Source organism: Rhodotorula graminis, assembly GCF_001329695.1.
Source record: "Rhodotorula graminis WP1 unplaced genomic scaffold RHOBAscaffold_8, whole genome shotgun sequence".
NCBI lineage: Eukaryota > Fungi > Basidiomycota > Microbotryomycetes > Sporidiobolales > Sporidiobolaceae > Rhodotorula > Rhodotorula graminis.
The window spans coordinates 1089802-1113187 of record NW_017264935.1 but is presented as its reverse complement, the minus strand read 5'-3'; the positions used below and the strand labels follow the sequence as shown (position 1 = coordinate 1113187).

Genomic DNA, 23386 nt, shown 5'->3' with positions numbered 1-23386 from the left:
GAGGCTGGCTCGGAAGTAACGGACTCTCGCCGACTCTCTCGCGCATGCTTGAGAGGAAGAGGAGAACGCGTTGCACGGGAGGAGACGCTAACAAAGAGAGAGAGAGGGCGCCCGGGTCAGGAATCGGGGCGAGCCGCCAAGTGGGCTCGCTGCACAGTTCCCGCCCTCGCTCGCTCCTGGCGGTCCCGCAGAAGCGCGACGCGCCGAGGAGCGCAGCGAGGGGCATCGTCATTCCCGTGAAAGGCGCCCTCTCGAGAAAGAGTAGAGAAGTCCAGCGCCAAGAGTAGTCCGAATCGAGTTGCGCGACCTTGAGTCGCGCACTGCGAATTGCACTCAAGCGGGCCCGCCTCGTCGTGCGCCAACCCGACCCGGTCTCCCTGCGAGCGCACACGAGTGCGCCCGGCGAAGGAAGAACCGGCCGAGGGAGCGAGACAGGACAGGGCACCGCACCCTCCTCGCGCACATCCCAACTTGAAGCCGCCCCGACTGCCGCCGCAACCGGCCCTCGCTGCGCTGCAAACGAGCCGCTCCCTCGAGAGAGAAGCAGCCCTCGCTCTGACCCTGCCCTCTTCCCCCTTGAGGGGCGTCTCTGGGCGGCGGGCCCGCTGGTCGAAACCGGCGTGGTCGAGCGTGCGGCGGTCCTCGCGCAGGGTCGGCGAGCGAGCGGCGGCGGTCGTGGGGATGGCGCAAGTGGCCTCTCGAAGGAGGCTCGTCGTGTCTGGTGGTGCGCGCCGTCGACTGAGCGACTTGCCCGGCTGGGGCGAGCTCGGAGGGAGGGTGGAAGACTCGGACCTTGACCCCGTCGCGAACAGCGAGCGAGAGCACGAGAGAGAGAGCACGGCTCCTCCCCCGAGTCTGGCCGTGTGCAGCGACGAATCGCAGTCTTTGTCGCTGGACTCTGAGCAGTCGCCGAGGGGCGAGTGAGGCGAAGGAAGCAGAGAGGCGAGCGGCTCGGCGCGAGGAGGAGCAGCTCACACCAACGCCCCCCACCGCCTCGCGTGCACTCGAGGACAGCACCCGGGCTTGCTACACGCCTCTCGATGTCGCGCAGAGCCGCGCTCGATGCGCTCGCGGGACGGTCGCTCCTCCTCCCCTTCCTCGCGCCATCTCTCCGCCTTGCGCCGGCTCCTCGACCACCAGCCCCTCGCCGAGCCGTGTCCACCACGCCAGAGCGACACGCGCTACCCAGGAGGCGGCAAGAAGCACCGGCCGACCGCCCTGTCTCGTGGGAAGACGAGCACCGGGCCAGCTCGTCGAGACGGGCTCAAGTTGGAGGAAGCTGGCGAGGGCAGGGTTCGCTGTCGAGCGCGCCCGTGCATGCTCCAGTGGCATCTACAAGCGGTCCGCCCACCCCTCTGCCTCTTCACGCCGTCGTCCGACTGACCCATCCTCCTTCCTCACAGCTGTCCGCCTCGACGACCCCTTCCCTGCCCGACCACCGCTCGACGCCCGACCCGCATCCGCTCGGCAAGACGCACACGCCATCGACGTCGCTCGCGAGCTCCCTCTCGCGCTAGGGCGTGCCCGCACCGCCCTCGCCGCCTCCCCGTCCTCCTCGGCGGCCGACATCGTCCTTCGTGCCCGATCCGCGTCGAGCGCAGACGACGACAACCAGCACCCGCCCATCCCTCCTCCCCTTATCCGCCTCGACCCAGAACCGCGCGCCGCTCGCGACGGCCTCCTCACGCCCTTCCTCCTCCACGCCCTCTTCCTCGGCGCCAGTGCCCTCGGCCTCCTCGCGCGCCGCAAGGTGCCCGCGCCGGACCAGGCGCAGCGCAGTACCGCGCACGAGACGGCTGAGCGCGAGCGGCAACATGCCGAGGACCGCGTCGACGAGCTGCAGGCGCTCGACCTGCTCGTCACAGTGTGCACGGTGCCCGAGGCGACCGGCGTCGACGTCGACCCGCACGCGTGGCGCGAAGGCCAGCTTCGTCACCTGACGAAGCTGCTCGGCCGTCTCGACACGGCGCAGGCGCCCGTCAGCGCCCAGACGGTCGCGTCGGTCCTCCATTTTGTCGGCTTCGAGGCGCCGGTCGAGCCCGAGGCCCGATCCCTCGAGGCGCACTCGCCCTCGAGGTACAGCCTGGCGCGGCCCGTGCTCGGCCTGTGGGCCTGGCGGGCGTACGAGGCGTCACGGCTTCAGCCTGACGCCGCTGCCGCGCCCGACCGCCTCGAGGCAAGCATCCTCGGCGCCTTCTTGGCCCTCCTGTACCCGCCAACCCGCACCGAGGAGAACCGCTTCTTCTTCCCGTCGAACCTGTCGTCCACGACCGACCGCCACATCCTCAACCTCGTCTCGAAGCGCGTGCTCGCCGACGGCTACACGCCTACGCGCGGGCTCCTCAAGGCGTTCGCCAGCGCCGTTAACCGCGCACGCCGCGTCGACCTGCTCGAGGCGCTCGTCGTTCACCCGGACCTTCACCCCGAGCTGCGCCTCACAGTCGTCCTCAACGCGATCAAGCACCTCGCCCAGAACGACCTCGGCCGGCACGACGTCGAGCGCGTGTCGCGGTGGGCCAGCAGGCTCGTTGTCGCCATCGAGCAGCTCGAGACCGTCTCGCTGCAGCAGGTGCGCGACGTCGAGGTGGCCATACGGCGGCTGCAGCGCGAGTTCAAGGTCGACCCGGCGCTCGTCGCGCCGCTCGTCACGGACGTCGTCGTCGCGCTGCTCCAGTCGCCGGCGCAGCACAAGCTCCTCGAGGGCTCGATGGTCATCGGCGCGTTGCGGCACCTCCTGCGCTCCGGCAACACGAGCGATGCTCGGCGCCTGTTCGACGCCATCCCGTCGAGCGGGCTCTCGCTCGCGCACTGCGAGGCGCTCCTCAAGTCGCCCGACACGACGCTCGTACGCCACGCCTGGAGCACCCTGCATGCGCACCCGATACTCGAGCCGACGATCCACCTTTGCGAGCTGTACTTTGCCGCCCTCGCCCGCCCGAGCACAGACGACGCCACCTCGTCGACTCGAGTCCGCCTCGCGACCACCGCCTTCCGCCGCGCCCGCCTCCTGTCGTCCACCAAGGTGCCCCTCGACCGCCTGTGGCACGCCTACCTGTCGGTCTGCGCGACGCATGCGCCGACCGGCATGGTGCACAAGCTCGTCTCGCGCATGGAGCGCGAGGACGGGATCGCGCCGCACGCGCGCACGGCGGCGCTCCTCGTCGAGCGCGAGATGCGCCGCGAGGACATCAAGGTGCGCCGCGTCGAGGTCGTCGGCGCGCACGGCGAGCGCGACGTCGTCGTCGAGCGGACGGCGAGGCGCGGCGGCGGCAAGGCGCAGATGCGGCGCGTGCGGGACACGGCGCGCGAGTGGAGCAGGAAGCTCGCGGCGTCGTCGTGTACGGCGGGCGATGGCGAGGCGGTGGCGGCAGCGGCGGCGGCGGCCAAGCGGGACGGCGACGAGCGGGTCGTGCCCTGGCAGGCCGAGCTCGACCACCTCGTCCTCAAGGACGCGGTTCGCTGGCGGCGCGAGTACGACACGGCCAAGCTCGCCGTCCTCGTCCGTGCCCGACTCGGCATCGACCTCGCGCCGCTCGTTCTCGTCGCCGCCGCCGCCGGTCCAGATCACGACGCCGTCGCCGCCAAGGCCGTCGCCGCCGCGCTCGCCTCGCCCGCAACCCGCACCCTCGACCCCGACGCATGGCGTCAAAGTCGCGAGCGCGAGCTCAAGCTGTTTGCGCGCGGGCTCGAGCACCGAGGGCGGGAGGACCTCGGCCGGGTCCTGCGCAAGGTGTTGAGGGAGGAGGCGGCGCGCGCTCGGCGGGAGGACCTGCGGCGGCGCAAGGAGCGGCGCAAGGAGGGCTGGAGAGCGAGGCAGAGAGGTGGCGGCACGTAGCACGGCGTGCAGGTGCAAGCGCGAGGTTGTCGAGGCGAGCCGAGCGTCGGCGGTCTGTGCGCGAGTCGCTTCCTCGCTCGATCTCTCGCGCCGTCTCGCAGCCGGATCTTCTCCCAGTCCTTGTACTGCGTGTGTCGGTGCACGCTGCGACCTTGCTCCTGGCTGCCCGGGTCCGCGGAGAGTCCGGCGGGACGAACGTCGGGCCTTCGTCGTCCTCGTCGCTCTTCTCGCTCCTCGTCCTCACCTCGACTCGCCGCGACACACTCGAGATGGTCAAGGGTGCGTCCAGCCCACTTCTACACCCTCAGTAGCCCTACTGACGAGCCCCCACGCCCTGCAGTCGCTCTCGTGAGCCACCTCGCGGCCTCATCTCCCTCTTTCCCCGCCTCATCGCTCACCTCTCTCTCTCCCCTCGCAACAGCTCACCGGGCCATCCACGCAGGCCGAGGTCGACAAGTTCCTCTCCGACTTCACGCCGAGCCATGGCCTGCGCTCGCCGCGCTTCTTCTCGTGCGAGCGCGACGACCAGGTCGACGAGCCCGCCGGCGTCGACGTCTTCAGCGGCGAGTTTGACGACTTCAAGACCGACGCCATGCGCTTCGAGTCGGCCATGAACAGGGAGTGCAAAATCATCGCCGTGCGTCCTCCCTTCCAGAACCGCCGCCGAGCGACTCTCTCCGGCGACACGAGCGGCTCACTGTTCCTCGGCACGACGCAGGATCACGCTCCGATTCGCGGCAGCAAGAAGAACGGCACGACGTCGCAGAAGCAGCGTGCGTCCACTCTCATTTTCTCGCCTCGATCGCATGGAGCCAACGGGCTCATCCTCTCCCTCTTCCCTCACAGTCCGCGAGAGGGAGCACGCCAAGTTCAAGCACTATCTCGCCATCCTCGCGCGCAAGCACGGCATCGTCGGCGGCGCGTGGATGGCCTACCTCGACGAGGACGACATCGACTCGGCGTGGCGCCGCGTCGTCGAGGAGCTCGCAAGCCGTGGTGGCCGCCTCGCCGCCGCCGGTGCCGTCTACGCTCGCGTCACGTCCGACCGGCAGAACGACAACATGTGCGTCTTCCCCTTTCTCCCTGCGTCGCCTTCCTGGCGCGTGTGTCGCTCACGAAAACCTTTGTCTGGACAGGCCCTGGATCCCGTCGGTCTACGTCGAGGACGCGTACGATGTCACGGTGGTCGAGGCGGTCGACAGGGTGCTCGTCGAGTGCTGCGGCTATGCGCCGTCCGCGTTCAAGGTGCGTCCGCCTCAGGGTCTTTCTCTTTTCCGAGCGATTTGCCTCGAGACAGGTCGCTCACTCGCCCTCTCTTCCTCGCGCAGACCGACGCCATGGTGCGCCTCTTCTCTCTCTTTCTCTCGCTGTACGACGATATCTGATAAGCTCCTTTCCCTGTCGCAGAGTGTTCTGCAAATCACGGGCCAGCACGCGTCCAAGATCGCTCCGTCCTTGTACGGCACGCTCGGTGCGTCCTCGCACTTCTTCTTCCTCCTCGTCCCGCACATCGAGATCACGCACTGACTACTCTCCTCACGCAGCCTTCATGACTCGCGACGAGCTCACCGCCGCCAAGGAGCGCTTCATCTCGCACGGCCCGGCGACGAACATCTCGCCGCTGTCGCGCCCGCCGCCCGAGGTCCCGGTCGACCTCGATTACGTCTACGTCCCCGACGGCACGACGGGCAGCACGCAGCCGCCGCTCAAGCTCGACGAGAACGGCGACATCGTCGTCGCGCCTGGTTCGACCCCGAGCGCGACTACGGCCGCGGGCGCCGCCTCGAGCTCGAGCAGGGTCAAGCGCTCGAGCTCGTCCGAGATGACGCCGTGCACGTCCGACGACGACGTGACGCCGCCCGTCAAGCGTCCGGCGGCCAAGAAGCGCAAGCTCCCGTCGTCGCCGACTCTCAAGGGCGGCAAAGCCGAGAAGCGCAAGGCGCCCAAGATGGACTTTCACTCGTCGTCGCACGAGGGCGAGAGCGACGACGACGTGCTCGACGGCGCCGGCGGCGCCGCGCCGCTCGATCTCAAGGTCCTCGACTTTGGCGCGCCTGCCCCGGCGTCGTCGTCCTCCTCGTGGGGCTCGAGGCCCGAGCGCAAGGCGGCGCTCGAGGCGAGGGGCAAGTGGGCGCCCGCGCAGAAGAAGGGCAAGGCGTCGGTCAAGGTCGAGGACGAGTGGGAGGACGCGCTCAAGCAGGAGTAGTGACGCGAGAGGAAAAGGCTGGGCTTGAGAAGGTCGCGGTCGAGAAGGTCGACAGGGTCGCTTGAGAATTGAGCAGAGTCGCTTTCTCTCTCGTTCTTCTCTCACACTGAGAGCGAGAGCGGCGCGATGCATCGAACAGAAAGCTGCGGTTCCAGAACGACTAAGCCAGAACCCCTCGTCCTCCTCCTCCCCCTCGTCTCCTCTCGCCTCCTCTATTCGATCTTCTACGCTCCTGCTCTCGTCTACGAGCGAGCGATGACGACGGCGACGGCCGTGTCGTCGCTGTGCGACATGCTGAGCTCGAAGCTCTTGATGCCGGCCTTGTCGGCGATGGCCTTGACCTCGCCGTGGAGCTCGACCTGCGGGCCGGTCGGCGTCGAGACGACCTCGACGTCCTTGAGCGACGCGCCGGCGCCCTTGCTCTGCGTCTTGAGGCTCTTGAAGACGGCCTCCTTCGAGCTCCAGCGAGCGGCGAACGACGCGCGAGGGTCGGCGGCGGCCTGGCAGTAGGCGATCTCGCCCTCGGTAAAGTTGCGCGAGATGAACGACTCGCTCATCGGGAGGGCGCTGATGAGCTCGACGTCGGTGCCGACGCCGTGCACGGCGTCGGTGGCGGTCGTGATGAGCTTGTGGGCGATGTCGGCGTTGGTCGACTTGGCCGCCGCGAGCGCGGTCGGGAAGACCTTGGGCATCGTGAACGAGCCCTTGCCGTCCTCGACGGCGCGCACGAGCGGGTTGAGGAGCGTCGGGTTCTCCTGCTCGGCCGAGAAGGGCGAGCCGTCCTTGATGACGACGAGCTTGCCGATCGACATGAACTGCGAGGCGAGGAAGGAAAGAAGGACGTGAGTCGGCTGCGACCACGAGACCTCGTAGAGAGAGAGAGAGAGAGAGAGAAGCTGGGACTTACGTCGTTGAAGCGGCGGTACGAGGCCTTGCGGCGGACGTCGTTCTTGTCCTTGTACGCCGCGAACTGCTCGGGCTCGAGCGAGCCGATGAGGTAGCTCGGGTGGATGATGAGCGCCTGGCCGCCGACCTGGCCGAAGCCGAACGACGTGAGGAGGCCGGCCTTGATGCCGTCGGTCTGGATCGACTTGGACGGGTACAGGAGGTACTCGAAGGCGCGCAGCTCCTCGCCGACGTTGTCGGCGTTGCGGTTGCCCGGCACGAGGCCGCTCAGGATGCACTGCGCGATGCCGTTGAGCATCCAGGCGGCGGCGCCACCCTTGGGGCTGCGAGAGGAAGGAGAGGGAGATGAGGTCAGGGACACGTCCACGGCGAAGGAGAGAGCGAGAGAACGAGGCGACGCACTGGCCGGTGAGCCACTTTTGCGCGATGACGGGCACGGCGTTGCCCTTGGCGCGACCGAGGTGCTTGAACTGCTCGTTGTACGCGTTCGACTCGTTCTTGTCGTTGGCGACAGTCGACGTGCCGTGGAACTGCGAGAAGGTGAGGACGTCAGGACGCTGCTCGACCACGACGACTCGAGGAGAGAAGGGAGAGATGGGCGTACCGAAGCGACGCCGACGTCGTCGATCGTGAGGCCCCAGACGGCGAGAGCGCGGCGCATGGGCGCGATCGACGGGTCCGAGCCGGCGAGCATGCCGTACGTGTTGAGGGCCTCGGACTCCTGGCGCTTGGCCTCGCGCTCGATGGCGGCGAAGCGCTCGCCGACGAAGTCCTTGGGGAGCTCCTCGCCGGCGCGAGAGTCGACCTCCATCTTGAGGAGCTGAGTCTCGTTCTCGAACCACTGCGAGATCTGGTGACGGCGGAACTCGAGCTGGCGGCGGCGGTACGTGACGTCGAGGATGGGCGACGGGTACTTGGACTTGACCTCGCGAGCGGTGCCCATGACGCCGCGACCCGGACTGTGAGAGGCAAAGAGGAAGAGCGAGTCAGGGACGGCGAGGAAGAGGAGAGGGGAAGAGAAGGGAGACGATGCCGACGCACGCAGGGATCGAGCGACCGGCCTTGTCGGTCGCGGTGGCCGTGTAGGCGACGATGCCGTAGATGGTCGCGCCCATCGAGATGGCGGTCTGCGCCGACATGAGGACCTGGGCGCCGCAGCCCATCGACTCCATGAAGCCGGCACGGGTGCTCGTCGTCGGGCGCGACATCTCGTTCGGCTCGCGGCCGGCGGCGAACTCGGTCTCGCTGTTGGACGTCGCCTTCATGTTGGCGAACTCGTACGAGCCCTCCTCGGAGAAGTCGTCGTAGCCGCCAGCGATCATGATCTTGGCCTTGCCGCTCAGGATGGTGTCGCACGCGATCTCGACCGACTGGAGCGCGGTGGCGCACGCGCCGACCGGGATCTTGATCGGGCCCGACGACGACAGGAGGAGCAGGTTGACCCAGCCGGCGACCGTGTTGATGAAGCTGCGAGGGGGAACGAGCGCAACGAGGGCGAGCGAGTCAGTAAACGGATGGGCCCTCGCCTCGACGGCACGTCTCGAGGAAAGAGAGAGAGAGAGGTGGACGCACGTCTCCTGGAGGATGTCCTTCTGGACGTCCTTCTCCTCGCGACGGTCGCGGAACATCTTCGAGATGGACGTGATGCCGCCCATGCCCGAGCCGAGCGACGAGCCGACCTCGCTCGGGTGCACGTACTTGTACAGCTCGTACGGGTCGGTGATGCCGGCCATGACGAGCGCCTCGGACACCGAGACGAGGGCCCAGAGAGCGGTGCGGTCGACCTGCGACGCGATGTCGTCCGGGATGCCGAACGCCTTGTGCGACCAGCCGGTCGGGACTGCGAGCAGACGACGACGACGAGGAGCACGTCAGTAACGAGTCTGACGAGGGGCCGCAGAAAGAGAGGGAGGGAGAGAGAGAGAGCGAGGGACGCACTCTGGCCTGCGACGACGCGGTCAAAGACGACGGCCTTGGGGATGTGGAGCTTGGCGCCCTTCTTGAACTTGACGAACGACTTGCCCTCGTCCTCGTACACGTCGACCATGGCGCCGTGCTCGCGCTTGAACCGTGCCGCGTCCTCCTCGCTCGCCTCGATCGCCTCGAGGTCGTGCTGGATCTCGATCTCCTGCGTGAAACCCTTCTTCTTGGGGTCGTAGCCGCCGAACAGCTCGGGCTCGATGAGGCGGATGCCCGTGTGGGCGAGGATGTGCTTCTCGTAGGCGGCCTTGACGTCCTTGTCGTCGAGCGGCTCGTTCGTCTTGGCGTCGACCCAGCCGACGTACAGCGCGCCGCTCTTGAGGCGCCCGTCGAAGTGCTTGATAAGGCCCATGACGTACGCGAGCTCGAGCGTGCCCTGGATCGAGAAGGTGCCGTTCGCCTCCATCTCCCACCGCGTGCGCGACGAGCCGAACGGGCCGACCTCGGCGTAGCCCGTCATGACGACGACCTTGTCGAGGTCGATCAGGCCGCGCAGCTTGGCCAGCTCGGACGAGGCGTCGACCGGCTTGAGCTCGGGGAACGGGAGCGAGAAGTTGGCGCGCGGCGCGACCGTGATCTGCTGGTGGATCTGCTCGGCCTGGGGGCCGTGCTGCACCTTGTAGTCGATCGCGTTGTCCTTGGCGATGGCGCGACGGGTCGAGGCCGTGAGGTTGAGCTTGGTGCGGATGTCGGTCGTGAGGTTGGCGAGGTCCGGGAGCCGGTCCATGCCGCCGTTGAGCTGCGGGCGCACAGGGGGGCGACGTAAGTGACGTGTCCGTGACAGAGGGACACAGAGAGAGAGAGCGAGAGAGCGGGACGCACGTCTGCCCAGACGGGCTCAATCTGCGCGACGTCGAACACGAGCGGGTGCATGAGGCCGAGGATGTTGAACGCCATCTCCTTGGCCGAGAACGTGCGGCAGCCCTGCGCCTCGATGCCCTCGGCGACCGAGTTGGTCGCGTTCATGAGGCCCGTGCCGCGAGTCCAACCTGTGGACGAGGACGAGAGGAAGACCACGTGGTCAGGTTCAGGTTCGGACGACGGCGAGGGGACGACCTCGAGGGAGAGTGGAAAGGGGGGACGAGGACGCACCGATGACGGCGCCGGCGATGCACAGGTACTCGCCCCACGACTCGGAGCTCCAGCGGTTGAAGAGCGTCTCGAGCGAGATCTTGGACTCGGAGTACAGGCCGTCGTTGCCGAACAAGCCGTGGTTGGGCGACAGCGGGAGGACGACCTCGGTCGGGCGCGTCGTGAGCTTGAGGGCCGCCTTCTTGCTCTTGACGGCGCCGAGGAGGCGCAGCAGGTTGGTGAGCATGATGCGGTGCGCGAGCTCGGAGCGGTCGTCGATGCCGTCGATCTCGCGACCGTTCTCGGGCAGGGCGGCGAACGGGAGGATGTAGTCGAGGTCCATGCCGAGACCTTTGTCCTTGCTGTAGATGTAGTCGATGAGGGCCTCGACGTCCTGCTTCGAGCCCTGGTTGAACGGGACGACCGTGAGGGACGAGCCCTTGGAGCCGCACTCCTGGTAGATGGCCTGGTAGTACTCGACGCTGTGGGCGCATGAGAGAGGGAGGGTCAGGAGAGGGTTCGGACCGGAGGGAAGGTCCGTGCGAGGGAGAGAGAAAGAGAGAGAGGGAGAGGGAGCGGGACGCACGTCGAGCGCGAGTAGCGCGAGGTCGTGATCACGACGCGCGCACCGCCAGCGAGCAGGCCCTTGACGATCTCGATGCCGATCGAGCCCTTGCCGACGCCCGTCATGAGGGCGTTCTTGTGCTCGAACGTGACGCCCGACGTCGCGATCTCCTTGAGGATGTCGAGGTACAGCGACGTGAGCTTGCTCGAGTACTGCCACTCGTGGCCGATCTTGCGCTTGAGGTGCAGGAGCGGCAGCTTGTCCTCGGGGAGGAAGGTCGCGTCGGGGACGGCGGCCGGGCGCAGGAACTGGCTCGACGGGCGACGGGTGCGGCCGCCAATCTTGTGCGCCGACGGCGGCGGCGCGTCCTTGCCGAGACCACGGACGACCTCGGCGTACAACGACTTGATCGACGTCATGTGCTGCTTCGAGATCTGCGGCTGCGACTTGACGAGCTTGTACAGCTTCTCGACCTGCTCCTGGACCTTGTCGAGGTTGACGCTCTGGACCGTCACCTTGGAGCCGGCCGCCATCTCGGCGACGTACTTCTCGAGGCGCGACACGCCCTCGCGGTTGACCTCCTCGACGATGATGTCGCCCTTGGCCGAGATGCTCGTCTTGGGCGCGGTCGGGAAGGTGACTGTCCGCGAGGGAGGGGCCAGAGTCAGTGCCTCGTCGCTGCGAGACGCACCGCCGCTCGACGAGTGAAAAGGAGAGAGAGACGCACCGTCCTTGTACAGCGGCGCCTGGCCGATCATCTCGCGGCAGTTGTCGAGGAGCGTCTGGCCGAACTGCTTGGCGAGGACGTACTTCTCGCCGCGCTCAGTCGGGCAGTTGTCGATCGTGTACTGCATGTAGTCGATCTGCGAGAGAGAGACGAGGCGAGAGAAGGTCAGTCGACGTCGAAAGAAAGGCGGCGTCGGAAAGGGGGAGAGAGGGACGCACCAGGGCCGGGTCGGCGCGGTTCATGATGACGAGGCAGCGCGCCGTGATGTCGCGGTCGACGGTCGTGAGGCGGCCAAAGAGGATGTCCATCCACATGGTGAGGGCGTCTTGGCGGACCCAGTTCCACGACGAGTTGAAGTGGCGCGCCTTGAGCGGCGTAAAGACGGGCTGGATGCCCTGGACGTACGCCTCGCCGTGCTCGCGCGAGATGGCGTCGAGCTGGCTCTGGAGCGCGGCGACCTCGGCCTTCTGGAGGTCGGCGAGGCGGTGGCCGTCGCGCGAGTCCTTGCCGAGGTAGCGCAGGAAGACCTCGACCTGCTGCTCGACGAACGTGTCCTGCTTGGCCTGGAGCTTGTCGAGCGCCTCGGTGTCGACCATCATGCCGCCCATCATGCCGCCGCCGCCGCCGCCGCCGCCGGCCGCGCCGAGCGACACGCCGGCCTGCGAGGCGTACGCCGCCGCGACGCCGTCGAGCCACGTCTTGGCCTCGGCCTCGCTGCCGAGACGCTTCTCGGGCTCCTTGGTGAGCGCGACGAGGAGCGCGCCGTCGGTGCGGCCGGGCCCGAGGCCGTGCGCCTTGTTGAGGTGGCCCTTGACGGCGGCGAGGCCGAACCCGCCGGGCATCTTGGCGCCGACCATGCGCGACACGAGGCCCGTCGTGTACTTGCCGAGCGTGCCGGGGTAGCCCTGGTTGAGCGCGGCGCCGAGCTCGGAGAGCGGGAGCTCCTCGCCCTTCTCCGGGGCCGACGAGAACTCGCCCTGGAGGTCGCCGAGGATCTCGTTCTGGAGCGTCGACTTGCCGCCGACGAGGTCCTTGATCGACTTGCCGAGCGGGACGTCCGGAATCTGCTTCTTGAGCTTCTGCGCGATGATGGCCCGGAGCGTGTCGACGGCCTTGAGCGGCTCGTCGGGGACGGCGGCGGGCGCTCCTCCGCCGCCGCCACCGCCGACAGGGGCGGCGAACGACATCTGCGGCGCGGCGGCGGCGCCACCGCCCGACGAGAGCGAGATGCCGGCGAACGAGGCGTAGCCCTGGGCGACCGTGTCGACCCAGCCCTTGGCCTCGCCCTCGTTGCCGAGGCGCTTGGCGGGCTCCTGCGTCGTCGCGAACAGGAGGACGCCGTCGATGCGGCCGGCGCCGAGACCGAACGACTTGGCGAGGTGGCCCTGGACCGCCGACAGGCCGAACCCGCCGGGCATCTTGGAGCCGACCATGCGCGACACGAGGCCCGTCGTGTACTTGCCGAGCTTGCCCGGGTAGCCCTGCTGGAGCGCCGCACCGAGCTCGGCGAGCGGCATCTCCTCGCCCTTCTCGGGCGCCGAGGCGAACTCGCCCTGGAGGTCGCCGAGGATCTCGTTCTGGAGCGTCGACTTGCCGCCGACGAGGTCCTTGATCGACTTGCCGAGCGGGACGTCCGGAATCTGCTTCTTGAGCTTCTGCGCGATGATGAGGCGCAGCGTGTCGACGGCCTTGAGCGGCTCGTCGGCGACCGACGCGGCCGGGCCGGCGGCGGCGGCGACAGGCGCAGGCGGAGGAGGCGCAGCGGCGACCGGGGCGGCCCTCGGGGCGGGCGCAGCCGGCGCGGCGGCGGCGGGAGCGGGAGCGTCGTCACCGCCGGCGACGTCGTCGTGGAGGTAGTAGATCTCCTTCTGGTTCTTGGCGATGCAGTAGATGACGCGCTTGACGCCGAGGGCCGAGTCGTGGGCGTCGTACTTGAGCCTGCGAGGCGGTGGGCGAGGAGACAGTCAGCGACGTGCTCGAGAGAAAGAGAGGGTCCGTGCGAGGCAGGGAGGGAGGGAGAGAGAGGGAGAGGCGCGACGCACTTCTGGGTGCGGGTGGCCATGCCCGTGAGGGTCGGCGACGGGCCGAGCTCGACGAGACGCTCGAACTTGAACTCCTTGAAGAGAATGTCCTGCGTCTCGATCCAGCGGACCGGCGACGCGAATTGGTACGACAGGAGCTCGATGAGGCTGCGCACGAGCACGAGAGGGGTCAGGGACACGCTCACTGACGCACAAGCTCATCGACAACTGAGAGAGGAGGAAGAGGGAGGGGGAGAGGGAGGAAGAGGGGACGCACATGGCGTAGCCGAGCTTGTTGCGGTTCTCGGGCGCGCCCCAGCTCTCCTCGTCCCACGCCTTGAGGATCTTGTTGAGGCGGGGCGAGCTCGTCTGGGCGTGGATGCGCTCGGCGTACTCCTTGGAGACCTCGTACGGGACGGCCGTCAGGTTGGGGATGTAGCGCCCGACGAGGAGGTCGGCGTTGAAGTGGGCCGGGTTGACCTTCTTCGACAGGTAGGTGCGGAAAGGCATGACGCCGGCCCACAGGTAGCGCGAGTGGAACGGCACGTCGATGCCGGGGAGCGGGATCGTGGCGAACCCGCGCTCGAGCGTGATGAAGCCCGTCTTGGCCTGGAGCTCGCGCGCCTTCTCGACGCACTCGTCGACGATGTCGCACAGGTGCTCCTTGACCTGCTCGAGCGACATGGTCTCGGTGAGCTTGACGAGGTCGATCTTCTGGATCTTGAGGAAGTTGAGGACGTTGGTGAGCGACTGGAGCGCGACGAGGTGGCCGGCGACGACGTATTGCTGACCCTCGACGTTGTAGTTGACGACCTCGATGAGGATGTTGCCGCGGCGCGCGATCGTGTCGACGACCTCGCGCAGGGCGGCATCGCCGAACGACTTGCCGATGCGGCTCGGGTTGACGGCGACCATGCCGTAGCTCGAACGGTTGAGCGAGTCGCGCTCGACGGCGCGCTGCATCGTGATGCCGCGGTAGAAGACGACGTCGACGAGGGCCGAGATGGGCAGGATGTCGGCGATGGACGCGAGGGCCGAGTACTCGCCGAGCGAGTGGCCGGCGAACGCGCAATCGTGCTGGACGAGGCCCTTGGCGCGCATGTCCTCGAACGCCGCCTTCTCGGTGACGACGAGCGCGATCTGGGCGAACTGGGTCGCGTACAGGAGGCCGGTCGGCGACGAAAACGTGTAGCGCGACGTGCGCAGGTCGATGTCGCCAAAGAGGGGGAGCGTCTTGACGTTGCCGTCCGTGTCGGTCGTCGTGTAGGTCATGTCCATGTACTTCTGGCGCGTCGCCTGGCCCTTGAGGCCGCCGAAGTGGACCGTCTTCTCCTTGGGGTTGGTGCGCACGATCTCGAGGATCGAGAAGCCGTACACCTCGCCGAGGTGGCGGTCGGCCTCGTCCCAGACGGCGCGCGCGACGGGCGACGAGTTGTACAGCTCCATGCCCATGCCGGGCTCCTGCGAGCCCTGGCCGGTGAACACGTACGCGGTCGGCGCCTGGGCGACCTCGGCCGTGCCCGACAGGACGACGTTGCCGGCCTCGACGTCGACCGTCTCGACCTTGATGAGGCGCTCGCCGCCGGTCGTCATGCCGATGTGCTTGAGGCGGACCTCCATCTTGCGCGACGGGAGGCACATGGCCGTGAAGCCGACCTCGTACTTGCGCACGCGCGCGCCGACGTTGTCGGCGACGACCTGCTCGACGTACTTGCGCGTGCGCGCCGACGAGTGCATGCCGTGCGTGATGGTGCCCGGGAGCGACGCGAGCGACGCAAAGTACGGGTTCGTGTGGATCGGGTTCGTGTCGCCCGAGGTCAACGAGTAGTCGAGGTTGGACGCCGGCGTCGTGAAGACGCACTGGCCGGGCGCCGTGAGCGAGTAGCCGCCGTTCTCGAGCATGATGGGCTGCTCGAGCGGGGTGCCGTGGCGCTTGAGGTACTCGAGGACCGGGTTGCCCTTGATGACGCCCTCGCCCTCGGACGAGAAGTCGATCGTGGCCACCTTGACGGCGAGCTTGAGCTCGGGCGTGATGATGTAGGCGCCGCCGGTGCACGTCGCCGTCGCGTACGACGTCTTGTCGGCCCACACGTAGTTGGACTCGACGCGGAACTCGAGCGTCGTACCGGCCTTGGGCGGCTTCGAGTCGTCGTCCCACTGGAACCACTCCTTCGAGATGAGGACGGCGATGCTCTCGGGCGTCTTGAGCGGGACGGCGTAGGTCGGGTGCTCGATGCGCGAGAACGTCTGGGCAAAGTCGTTGAACTTGCCGCGGTAGAAGAACGACGACGAGACCTCGATGATCGGGACGCGGTCGGCCGTCGCGTTGTCCTTGCCCTTGGCGTCGGCCGTCGAGCACAGGTAGACCGTACCGCGGACCGACACCGTCTTGCCCGTGTCCGAGTTGGTGATCGAGTCGATGCGCGACGAGGTCGTGACGACGTCGCCGACCTTGAGCGTCGGCGCGCCGGGGAGGACGCGGAAGCCGTTCGACAGGTGGACGAGCTTGAGCAGGTCGCCGTCGACCTCGGACGGGAAGATCGGCTTCATGATGCTCTGCGGGTTGGGGAAGAGGGAAGGGTCAGGACGGGCTCGGCTTGGGCACGGCGACGAGGAGACAGCGGCGACGCACCTTCCAGCTGAGCTTGATGGCAAAGTCGAGCGGGACCTCCATGCCGGCCTTGTACGTCTGCTTGTACGCCTCGCCGTCGATGCCGACGACGCGGCAGAACGACTCGATGTCGTCGGCGTTGATCTCGACGAGCTCGCCCTCGAACGAGTCCGACACCTTGAGCTGGTTGAACGCCTGCGTCTTGTCGTCCGACAGGTTCCACAGGTCCCAGTAGTGCTGCGGGAAGAGGCAAGAGGATGGGGTGGGGAGGTTAGCCCTCGAGGTTCAGACTTGGGCGCGGGTGCAGTGAAAGGCGGCGGCGTACCTGCTTGATGCGGGCATTGCGGTCGTCGGTGACCTCGTGGATGGGCGCGTACGGCGTCGACGGGTTGTACTGGTACTTGAACTCGAGCGGGAGGGCCGGCTTGGACGCCTCGGGCTGGTTGAAGAGCGTCATCGAGATGGTCGACGACTCGGGCGCGAAGCTGATGCTCAGCGCGAGCGGAAGGTCGGCCGCCATGGTGGGTGGTGTACTCGGGGGAAGGTGGTGGGCGGGAGGAAGAGGTTGAGCGGGGCTGTGCGACGGGGAGGGGGCGCGAGCAGAGTCAGTCCTCGTCCCGGGACGTCGCGCGCATGCGCAGGGTGGTCCTTCACCATGCAGGAGCCTATCCCTGCTGCGATAGGCCTCCCGAGCGGGTGGTCGACGAGGTACGAGGGTGTTGGGTTTGTGGACTGATGAGGAGCGGGAGACTCACAGAGCTGCTAGAGGCGGCGGAAGGCGGTAGGGAGGGCACAGATACTGCAACTAAGCCCACGACAGCCCTTGGCGAGGCTAAGAGGGAGAAGAAGAGCGGGTGCGGGTGGTGGGAGGAGCGCGAGCGTCCACGCCGCCGCGGCCAACCGGAGCAGCAGCGCCTCTCGCTCTCACCAGCGCTTCGTTCTGGTTCCTGAGCCATTCCGAGCTTCTCAGTACGTAGCTGCCGCAATCTAGCCAGTCGGGCACCGCAAGGAGAGGGTCGCATTTCGCTTCTCCTCCTCGCGCTCTCCGCTCTCGCCCGACTTGCTCTCCTCGCGCAGGCTACCGTTCCGCCGCTCTTCGCCGTCGTTCATGTGCTCTCGAAACATCGGTAGAAAGTGAGAGCGGCGCGAGAAAAGCAAAACAGGAAAGAGCCGCTGCACAGAGCGCTTCTCGCTCCTCTCGCAGTCCCTCTCCTCGCAACGACGACGACGACGCAGAACTGGCACAGCGTACACTGCATGGACACCTGCGCACATTCACCTCAAAGTACAGCCCCGCTCGAGCCCGAGTCGGCGAGGGACGCCCCCTCCTGCTCCTCCTCACGACTGCTCCGAGTAGACCTGCGTGCCGAGAGGTACGGTGAGTCCCCTGAACGCCCGAGAGACCGCCAGGGACAGGATTGACGTACCTTGATCGTCTTGTCCGCATTCCCGACGATCAGACGGGTGCCCGTCTGGTCGAACGTCGAGCAGAAGATGCCGCTCTCGGCGTCGAGCGAGCCCGGCTGCGGCTTGTCCTGCTCGGTCTGGAACGGCAGGCCCGTCTTGTAGTCCCACCACGTCATCGAGCCATTGTCGCCTGCAGGGGAAAGAAAGCGAGTCAGCTCCTGTCGTCGGCGGACGAGAGCAGGAGAGAAGGAGGAGGAACGAGGGACGGACCGCCAGAGAAGAAGACGCCGTCGTGGTTGACCGACACGCTGTTGATGATGGCGTCGTGGCCGCTGAAGTTGTGGACGAACGTGCCGTTCGGGCAGGCCCACTTCTTGATGTTGTTCCCGCCGGCCGACGCCGACGCGAACGAGTACTCGGTCGGGTGGATCGCGATCGAGCGCACCGACTTGTGGTGGTGCGTCAGGGTCGTCATCGTCTTGCCGGCGGCGAGGTCCCACAGGCTGTAGGGAGACGGCCGAGGCGGGCGAGAGTCAGGACCGGCTCGAGGGAGAGGGGAGGGAGCGCGAGGACGCACCGAACGGTCGAGTCCATCGAGCCCGTGATGACCTGCGGGTCGCTCTCCTGGCACTGGACGTCCGAGATGGTGGCCGTGTGGCCCGTGAGGATGTGCACCTGCGACTTTGTCCGCATGTCCCACACTCGCGCCGACGCGTCGCGACCGGCCGTGACGAGGACGTCGAGCGTCGGGTGCAGCCTGCTCGAGAAGGAGTTGGTCTGTTCATGGATGAGGGAGAGAGAGGGACAGATAGGGACGCACGCGAGAGAGTAGACGCCCGAAAGGTGGCCGTGGTAATGCCGAATGACCTTGTTCGTCTCCAAGTCCCAGCACTTGACCATCTGCGGGCGCACTCGTCAAAGTCAGTCGCACAGTCGACCAGAGAGAGAGGGAGACAAGGGAGCGAAGACGCACTTTGTCCTCGCCACACGAGAAGAGGTAGGGATGCCGCGACGAGACGGCGAGGCCGCGCACGGTCGAGATGTGGCCCGTGAGCGACAGCTTGAGCTCGCCCGACGCCAAGTCCCAGATCTGCGGGTCACGTCGAGTCAGGTCGCTGTGCGCGTGCGTGGGCAGGGGAAAGAGAGGGCGCGAGACGGGCGCACCTTGATGACCCGGTCGCCCGCACCCGTCGCGAACCACTTGTTGCCCGGCTCGACAGCGACTGCCCGCACCCAGCCGAGGTGGCCCGAGATGACGCGAGTGAGCTTCCAGTTGGCGTGGTAGTCGGGCTTGACCTGGCGGGCCTCGCGGCGGCGGATGAGGGATTGGGAGAGGAGGGTCGGCTGGGCGTGCGAGACGGGGGCAGGCGCCGAGCCGGTGGTCGTGAGGGCTTGAGAGCTGTGCGTGACGAGAGCTCCAGTGTCAGCTGATGCGCAGTCTGAGGATGGGGGAACAGGCAAGGCGCACCTGAGCTGCTCGACCGTCTGCGCCATCGGGCCTGCGAGCACCACCAACGAGAGAGGTGAGCGACGGCTCGCCTGCGCGGCAGTGAGGGAGTGGGGAGGGGACGCACCTGCAATCATCTTCATGCCAGGTGCTGCCGGCGCAGGGCCCGGGCGAGCAGGGCCGGCACCGCCCTTCTGCTGTGCGAGGAGGGCGGCGGGGAGGACCTTGGCGTTGCGGTACTCTGCGTCGATCTTGCTCGCGAGACGGATCTTGGTGCTGTGTGGGAACCACTCGAGTCACTAGCTGTCCCTGCTGCACACAGAGGGGCGGGGCGTGCTGGCTCACCTCCTCGACTGGGCGTCGTCCGTCACGACGAAGGCCTGCTCGGCGGCAAACAGGCTGTGGGCGCGCTTGGCGCTCGTCTTGACGAGGTGGTCGATCGACGGCAGCGAGTCGGCCATCGCAACGCGAGCTCGAGCGGGTGGACGAGGCGAGAGATGAGGCAGCTGTTGCTCGCCGCGGGCGGTGTCCTCTCGACTCTCCACCCTGCCACTGCGCGCTGCTTTGCTTTCGTGTTTCGTACTCGCGATCTCTTCACTGGATTTGTGCGCTGCTGAGCGACACCGACAGAGCGGGGGCGAGGTCGGCTCGTGCCGCCGGCTTGTCCGCGGCGCGCTCTCACTCTCGTCTCGAGCCCGGCGACGGACAGAGCAAACGCCCAGGTCGGCTGAAGCGGGCACACGCACGCTCTCGACCCGGATTCGAGCCAGTGTGCGGGCCGAGCGGGAAGCGCGAGCTCGAACGCGAGCGCCGGAAGGAGCGGCCGTGGCTCTCAGACGGGCGCTGTGCGGGAGACGGGGGGACGAGGACCAAGGCGGGTGGCGGGCTTGCAACGGGCTCGAGGCAGAGGCCGGAAAGAGGCGAAGCGAGAGCCACGTCGCGCGGTGTTGTGCGGTCGAACCATCCCGGAGGAGGAGCGTCGGACTGCCCGCCGCTCTCTCTCTCTCACCACAGCAGAGCGTCCCTGTACGCTCGCCTGCACACCCACACACCGGCCCTCGACCTCGCTATCCGCACAAACCGACCCAGGCCACTCGCTCCACTCCGCCAGGCGCACTCGCCGCCGCCCCATCTTTCACCGGCACGCGCCTCGCTGCCCTCGCCACACGGCCCTCCCAGCGGCTCCTTCACCAGGTGAGCCACCCTTTCGAGCAGATCAGCAGTGACTGGCCGTGTCTCGAGTCGGATCATGCGGTGGCGGGCTCGAGGTGGACGTCGTTCGACCCTCCTCGCGAAGAGGGACCGCCAGCTTCGGCATCCTTCGTGCGGGCCCCCTGCAGACGGGATCGGATGGCACGTCGGGACGCCAGACTCGGGAGCATGTGTGCGGGCCAGTCGAGCACAGCGAGCTCACGTTCTCTGTCCACAGCTCGTCGGCACCTTCTCAAACCCTTCGACCTCGCGCCATGGACATCGCCCTCGACTTCTTCGACGAGCACGTCGGCGACAAGCTCTACTCGTACCTCGACAACCCGCTCGCCAAGTTCGCCCCGCAACTCGGCATCTCGGCGGCGCTCAACGCCTCGGCCCCGACCCTCTCGTCGCTCGACCTGTCGTCGGCGCACAACGCCGTCGCGTCGGTGACGGCTTACCTCGCCGCCGTACCCGGCCTGTCGTCCTTGCCGCGAGACAACATGTTGCGGCAGGCCATCTCGCTGTACGGCATCACCTACGTCGGCATCTTCGTCCTGTACTTCTCGGTCGCGACCGGGTCGTACTACCTCATCTTCGACAAGCGCATGGAGCAGCACCCGCGCTTCCTCAAGAACCAGGTCGCCAAGGAGATCGCCTTCTCGCTCGAGGCGTTCCCCATGCTCGACCTCCTCACCCTCCCCTGGTTCGTCGGCGACGTGCGCGGCCACAGCCAGCTGTACGACTCGATCGCCGACGGCCCGTTCGGCGACAAGGGCGGCGTCCTCCCGTGGCTGTACATGGCCTTCAGTGCCGCCCTCTTCCTGTGGTTCACCGACTTTGCCATCTACTGGGTCCACCGGTGGCTCCACCTCCCGTTCCTGTACAAGCGCCTGCACAAGCCCCACCACAAGTGGATCAGTGCGTCCTCTCTCTCTCTCTTTCCTTTGCGCGGCGAGGAGCGCGGTCCCTGACATGGCTCGCGCACACAGTCCCGACGCCGTTCGCCTCGCACGCGTTCCACCCGGTCGACGGCTACTTCCAGTCGGTGCCGTACCACATGGCGTGCTACATGTTCCCGATCCACAAGTACATGTTCATCGGCCTGTTCTCGTTCGTCAACCTGTGGTCCATCTTTGTGCGTCTCTCGGCCCTGCCCTCCTCTCCCCTCCCTCGGGCGACTCCCTGACCCTCGTCTTGCCGCGCAGATTCACGACTCGGACATGCTGTGCGGCCACCCGCTCGAGCACTACATCAACGGGCCGGCGCACCACACGCTCCACCACCTCTATTTCACCTGCAACGTGCGTCGTCGCTCGTCCCTCCCTCTCTCCTTCCTCGAGCACGCTCTGACCCTCCTCCTCGTTCACCTCGCAGTACGGCCAGTACTTCACGTGGGCCGACAAGGCGTTCAGCTCGTTCCGCGTCCCGGAAAAGGACGACGACCCGCTCGTCGCCATCCTCTCGGGCCGCACCAACAACCACGCGACCGTGTCGGCGCCCGCACCGCTCGCGACGGGCCCGGCACCGCCCAAGCTCGACATCGCGACGCCCTCACCCTCGCCCTCGCCGACGCTCGTCGCGCCGTCGTCGTCGCTGCGCGCGGCGGCAGCACGCGTCGCCGCGCCCGAAATGAAGCGGGTCGACTCGGGCCTCGGAAGCGAGACTGAGCTCGGCCTCGCCGGCGCGCGCAGCAGCAGCGGCGGATCGTCGTCGAGCGCGAGCTCGTCGGGCGACGAGGGTGCCGAGCCGGCGCCGGCCGCGAGCGAGAAGAAGGAGGCGGTCCCGGCGGTGGCGGCGACGACGGGTGCGGCGGCACGACCGAGGCGGGAGGGCCTGCGGGCACGCAAGTAGCTGAGCGGCTGCGTGAGGTGGCTCGTGTAGACTGCATCCCCTCTCCTATTCCCCCCTGCCGTGCGCGCCGCGTGCGGCTGCCGTTGTGCCTCCTCGTTACCCCCCCCCCCCTCGCCCGTCCTCGTCTTTGTCGCTCGTTCAGCGCCCCCTTGCACTCATCCTTCGTCCTTTCTCTCTCGGTCGTGCGCCCTCGGAGAGCCATGCAGCTAGAGCTCAACGCTGTCGAGCGAGCAGCGTGAGACGAGGGCTGCCGAGCCGAGAGGACCGTGCCACGCTCGGTGGCCTGCTCGCAGCTTCTCGCGACGGACAACTCTCTTGACTGGCAGGACAGCAGGAGAACGGGGTACTAAAGACAAGAGTACATTGCACAGCTTGAGCCCGACAGAGGAGGAAGGGCTTCTCGTTCGAAAGTCCGTCGACGACAGCGACGCGCTCAGAGGTTGGCCTTCTTCTGCGCGCCCTTGAGGACCGTGTCGAGCTTGGTCGCGAGCATGACTGCGAAGTTGAAGAGAGAACGAGTCAGTGATGCTCGGCGAGGCAAAGACAGGGAGGGAGGGAGGACGCACTGTTGCCGCGAACCTTGAGCTTGCCGGACTGCGAGCGCGAGAAAAGGGTCAGGACGAGAACTCGAGTCGACTATCGCCTCGCACGCAAGATGTGTGCCGGCGCGAGGTTTCGGGTGGGCAGGACGCACCATGAAGGCCTGTCGAACGGCGAGAGCGTCAGTGTGTGCGCTTCGATGATGCGCAAGAAGAGGGAACGGGAGGGGGACGTACCTTCTGCCCGTTGATCTTGCCGTCGGCGAGCTGCTGGAAGACGTCGTCCTGGAGCGAGATGGTGACTGCACGGGCGACAAAGGTTAGTTCGACGATTCCGTGGGCGAGAGGGGGGCGAGGCAGTCGGGCGCACCATCCGCCTTGGGCTTGGCCGAGCCCTTGTACACCTTGCCCTCCTGCGTGTCGGTAGGGAGGTTAGCCGGGAACGACGGGGAAACTGGGCGAGGAGGAGGAGGGCGCACCTTCTTCAGGTCGATGGTGTAGGTCGCCTCGTTGCTGCCGCTCTTGACGTTCATCTCGAAGATGCCGTTGACCTTCTTGATGTTGTCCTTCTTCTCCTTGTCGCTCATCTGGCGGCCGGCGAGTGTGGGCGAGGGGGAGCGCGGGCGTGACGAGGAGGCGGGCGAGGTGGGGGCGGGATGGGCGTGAAACGGCTGCGGTCAGCGCCCTGTCGCTGTGCGCCGCTGTCGTGGAGGGTAGGACAGTAGGAGAGAGTGGGACGCACCCCCTCGAGGCCCTCCTTGATGAGGTCGAAGAGCTGCGCGGCGAGGACGAGGAGGCCGGTGAGCGAGCGCGTTCGACGAGGGGAGAGCGCGAGCGAGTGCGCACCTTGGTGGACGGGATCTCGGACACGGCGATCGACATGGTGCTGGGCGTGGTAGGTAGTCGCGAGGTGAGGTGGAGGAGGAAAGAGAGGTTGGCCGACTCGGGCGACCAAGGCGAAGTCCGGCCGACGGCGACTTCGCACCTCGGCCACTCTCGCGCGTGCTCTTTGCCGCACCCTCGACT

The 23386-nt window shown here is 67.3% G+C and overlaps 6 protein-coding genes across 6 annotated transcripts; 3 read left to right on the top strand and 3 right to left on the bottom strand.

The window, feature by feature from the left end:
- Positions 1-1062: 1062 nt before the first annotated feature.
- RHOBADRAFT_54333 (uncharacterized protein) lies at positions 1063-3952 on the top strand (the record flags this gene model as incomplete). The annotated part of the gene is made up of 2 exons (XM_018417256.1): positions 1063-1078; positions 1404-3952. The coding sequence occupies 2 exons, from the start codon at positions 1063-1065 to the stop codon at positions 3833-3835; spliced, it is 2448 nt and encodes an 815-aa protein (XP_018270574.1). The 3' UTR covers positions 3836-3952.
- A 152-nt stretch (positions 3953-4104) lies between these two features.
- On the top strand, positions 4105-6041 carry RHOBADRAFT_54332 (uncharacterized protein; the record flags this gene model as incomplete). Its single annotated transcript, XM_018417255.1, has 9 exons — positions 4105-4114; positions 4176-4183; positions 4257-4472; positions 4554-4608; positions 4682-4898; positions 4972-5080; positions 5164-5175; positions 5243-5306; positions 5380-6041. The coding sequence occupies 9 exons, from the start codon at positions 4105-4107 to the stop codon at positions 6039-6041; spliced, it is 1353 nt and encodes a 450-aa protein (XP_018270573.1).
- A 124-nt stretch (positions 6042-6165) lies between these two features.
- On the bottom strand, positions 6166-16657 carry RHOBADRAFT_28081 (uncharacterized protein). The gene is made up of 17 exons (XM_018412814.1): positions 16248-16657; positions 15944-16159; positions 13589-15867; positions 13333-13479; positions 12976-13228; positions 11509-12402; positions 11291-11426; positions 10585-11203; positions 10020-10480; positions 9750-9916; positions 8886-9666; positions 8520-8787; positions 7989-8414; positions 7552-7906; positions 7350-7477; positions 6949-7270; positions 6166-6856 (listed from the first exon to the last, which is right to left on the bottom strand). The coding sequence occupies exons 1-17, from the start codon at positions 16440-16442 to the stop codon at positions 6284-6286; spliced, it is 8220 nt and encodes a 2739-aa protein (XP_018270572.1). The 5' UTR covers positions 16443-16657; the 3' UTR covers positions 6166-6283.
- A 496-nt stretch (positions 16658-17153) lies between these two features.
- RHOBADRAFT_65284 (uncharacterized protein) lies at positions 17154-19245 on the bottom strand. The gene is made up of 10 exons (XM_018418674.1): positions 19122-19245; positions 18904-19052; positions 18798-18828; positions 18494-18728; positions 18303-18419; positions 18150-18229; positions 17907-18086; positions 17600-17832; positions 17350-17519; positions 17154-17281 (listed from the first exon to the last, which is right to left on the bottom strand). Exons 1-10 carry the CDS (start codon positions 19235-19237, stop codon positions 17261-17263), a joined length of 1332 nt encoding a protein of 443 aa, XP_018270571.1. The 5' UTR covers positions 19238-19245; the 3' UTR covers positions 17154-17260.
- A 707-nt stretch (positions 19246-19952) lies between these two features.
- RHOBADRAFT_54329 (uncharacterized protein) lies at positions 19953-21870 on the top strand. Its single transcript, XM_018417254.1, has 5 exons — positions 19953-19970; positions 20206-20888; positions 20960-21105; positions 21176-21271; positions 21345-21870. The coding sequence occupies exons 2-5, from the start codon at positions 20243-20245 to the stop codon at positions 21819-21821; spliced, it is 1365 nt and encodes a 454-aa protein (XP_018270570.1). The 5' UTR covers positions 19953-19970; positions 20206-20242; the 3' UTR covers positions 21822-21870.
- Positions 21871-22157: 287 nt separating this feature from the next.
- Positions 22158-23279, bottom strand: RHOBADRAFT_65282 (uncharacterized protein). The gene is made up of 8 exons (XM_018418673.1): positions 23207-23279; positions 23103-23135; positions 22840-22947; positions 22731-22773; positions 22598-22662; positions 22516-22524; positions 22388-22415; positions 22158-22316 (listed from the first exon to the last, which is right to left on the bottom strand). Exons 1-8 carry the CDS (start codon positions 23240-23242, stop codon positions 22255-22257), a joined length of 384 nt encoding a protein of 127 aa, XP_018270569.1. The 5' UTR covers positions 23243-23279; the 3' UTR covers positions 22158-22254.
- Between the last annotated feature and the right edge of the window lie 107 nt (positions 23280-23386).

What these genes read in the sequence shown, in the direction of transcription:
- RHOBADRAFT_28081 (XM_018412814.1), bottom strand. Translation starts at nt 16,442, where the DNA reads ATGGCGGCCGACCTTCCGCTCGCGCTGAGCATCAGCTTCGCGCCCGAG. An exon ending in CCATCAAGCTCAGCTGGAAG is followed by an intron (nt 15,868 to 15,943) that starts GTGCGTCGCCGC and finishes CCCAACCCGCAG; the next exon opens with AGCATCATGAAGCCGATCTT. An exon ending in AACAAGCTCGGCTACGCCAT is followed by an intron (nt 13,480 to 13,588) that starts GTGCGTCCCCTC and finishes GCTCGTGCGCAG; the next exon opens with CCTCATCGAGCTCCTGTCGT.
- RHOBADRAFT_65284 (XM_018418674.1), bottom strand. Translation starts at nt 19,237, where the DNA reads ATGGCCGACTCGCTGCCGTCGATCGACCACCTCGTCAAGACGAGCGCC. An exon ending in TCGATGGACTCGACCGTTCG is followed by an intron (nt 17,833 to 17,906) that starts GTGCGTCCTCGC and finishes GTCTCCCTACAG; the next exon opens with CCTGTGGGACCTCGCCGCCG. An exon ending in CGGCGTCTTCTTCTCTGGCG is followed by an intron (nt 17,520 to 17,599) that starts GTCCGTCCCTCG and finishes TTTCCCCTGCAG; the next exon opens with GCGACAATGGCTCGATGACG.
- RHOBADRAFT_54329 (XM_018417254.1), top strand. Translation starts at nt 20,243, where the DNA reads ATGGACATCGCCCTCGACTTCTTCGACGAGCACGTCGGCGACAAGCTC. An exon ending in TCAACCTGTGGTCCATCTTT is followed by an intron (nt 21,106 to 21,175) that starts GTGCGTCTCTCG and finishes CTTGCCGCGCAG; the next exon opens with ATTCACGACTCGGACATGCT. An exon ending in ACCTCTATTTCACCTGCAAC is followed by an intron (nt 21,272 to 21,344) that starts GTGCGTCGTCGC and finishes TTCACCTCGCAG; the next exon opens with TACGGCCAGTACTTCACGTG.
- RHOBADRAFT_65282 (XM_018418673.1), bottom strand. Translation starts at nt 23,242, where the DNA reads ATGTCGATCGCCGTGTCCGAGATCCCGTCCACCAAG. An exon ending in CCGAGATCCCGTCCACCAAG is followed by an intron (nt 23,136 to 23,206) that starts GTGCGCACTCGC and finishes CTCGCCGCGCAG; the next exon opens with CTCTTCGACCTCATCAAGGA. An exon ending in ACACCATCGACCTGAAGAAG is followed by an intron (nt 22,774 to 22,839) that starts GTGCGCCCTCCT and finishes ACCGACACGCAG; the next exon opens with GAGGGCAAGGTGTACAAGGG.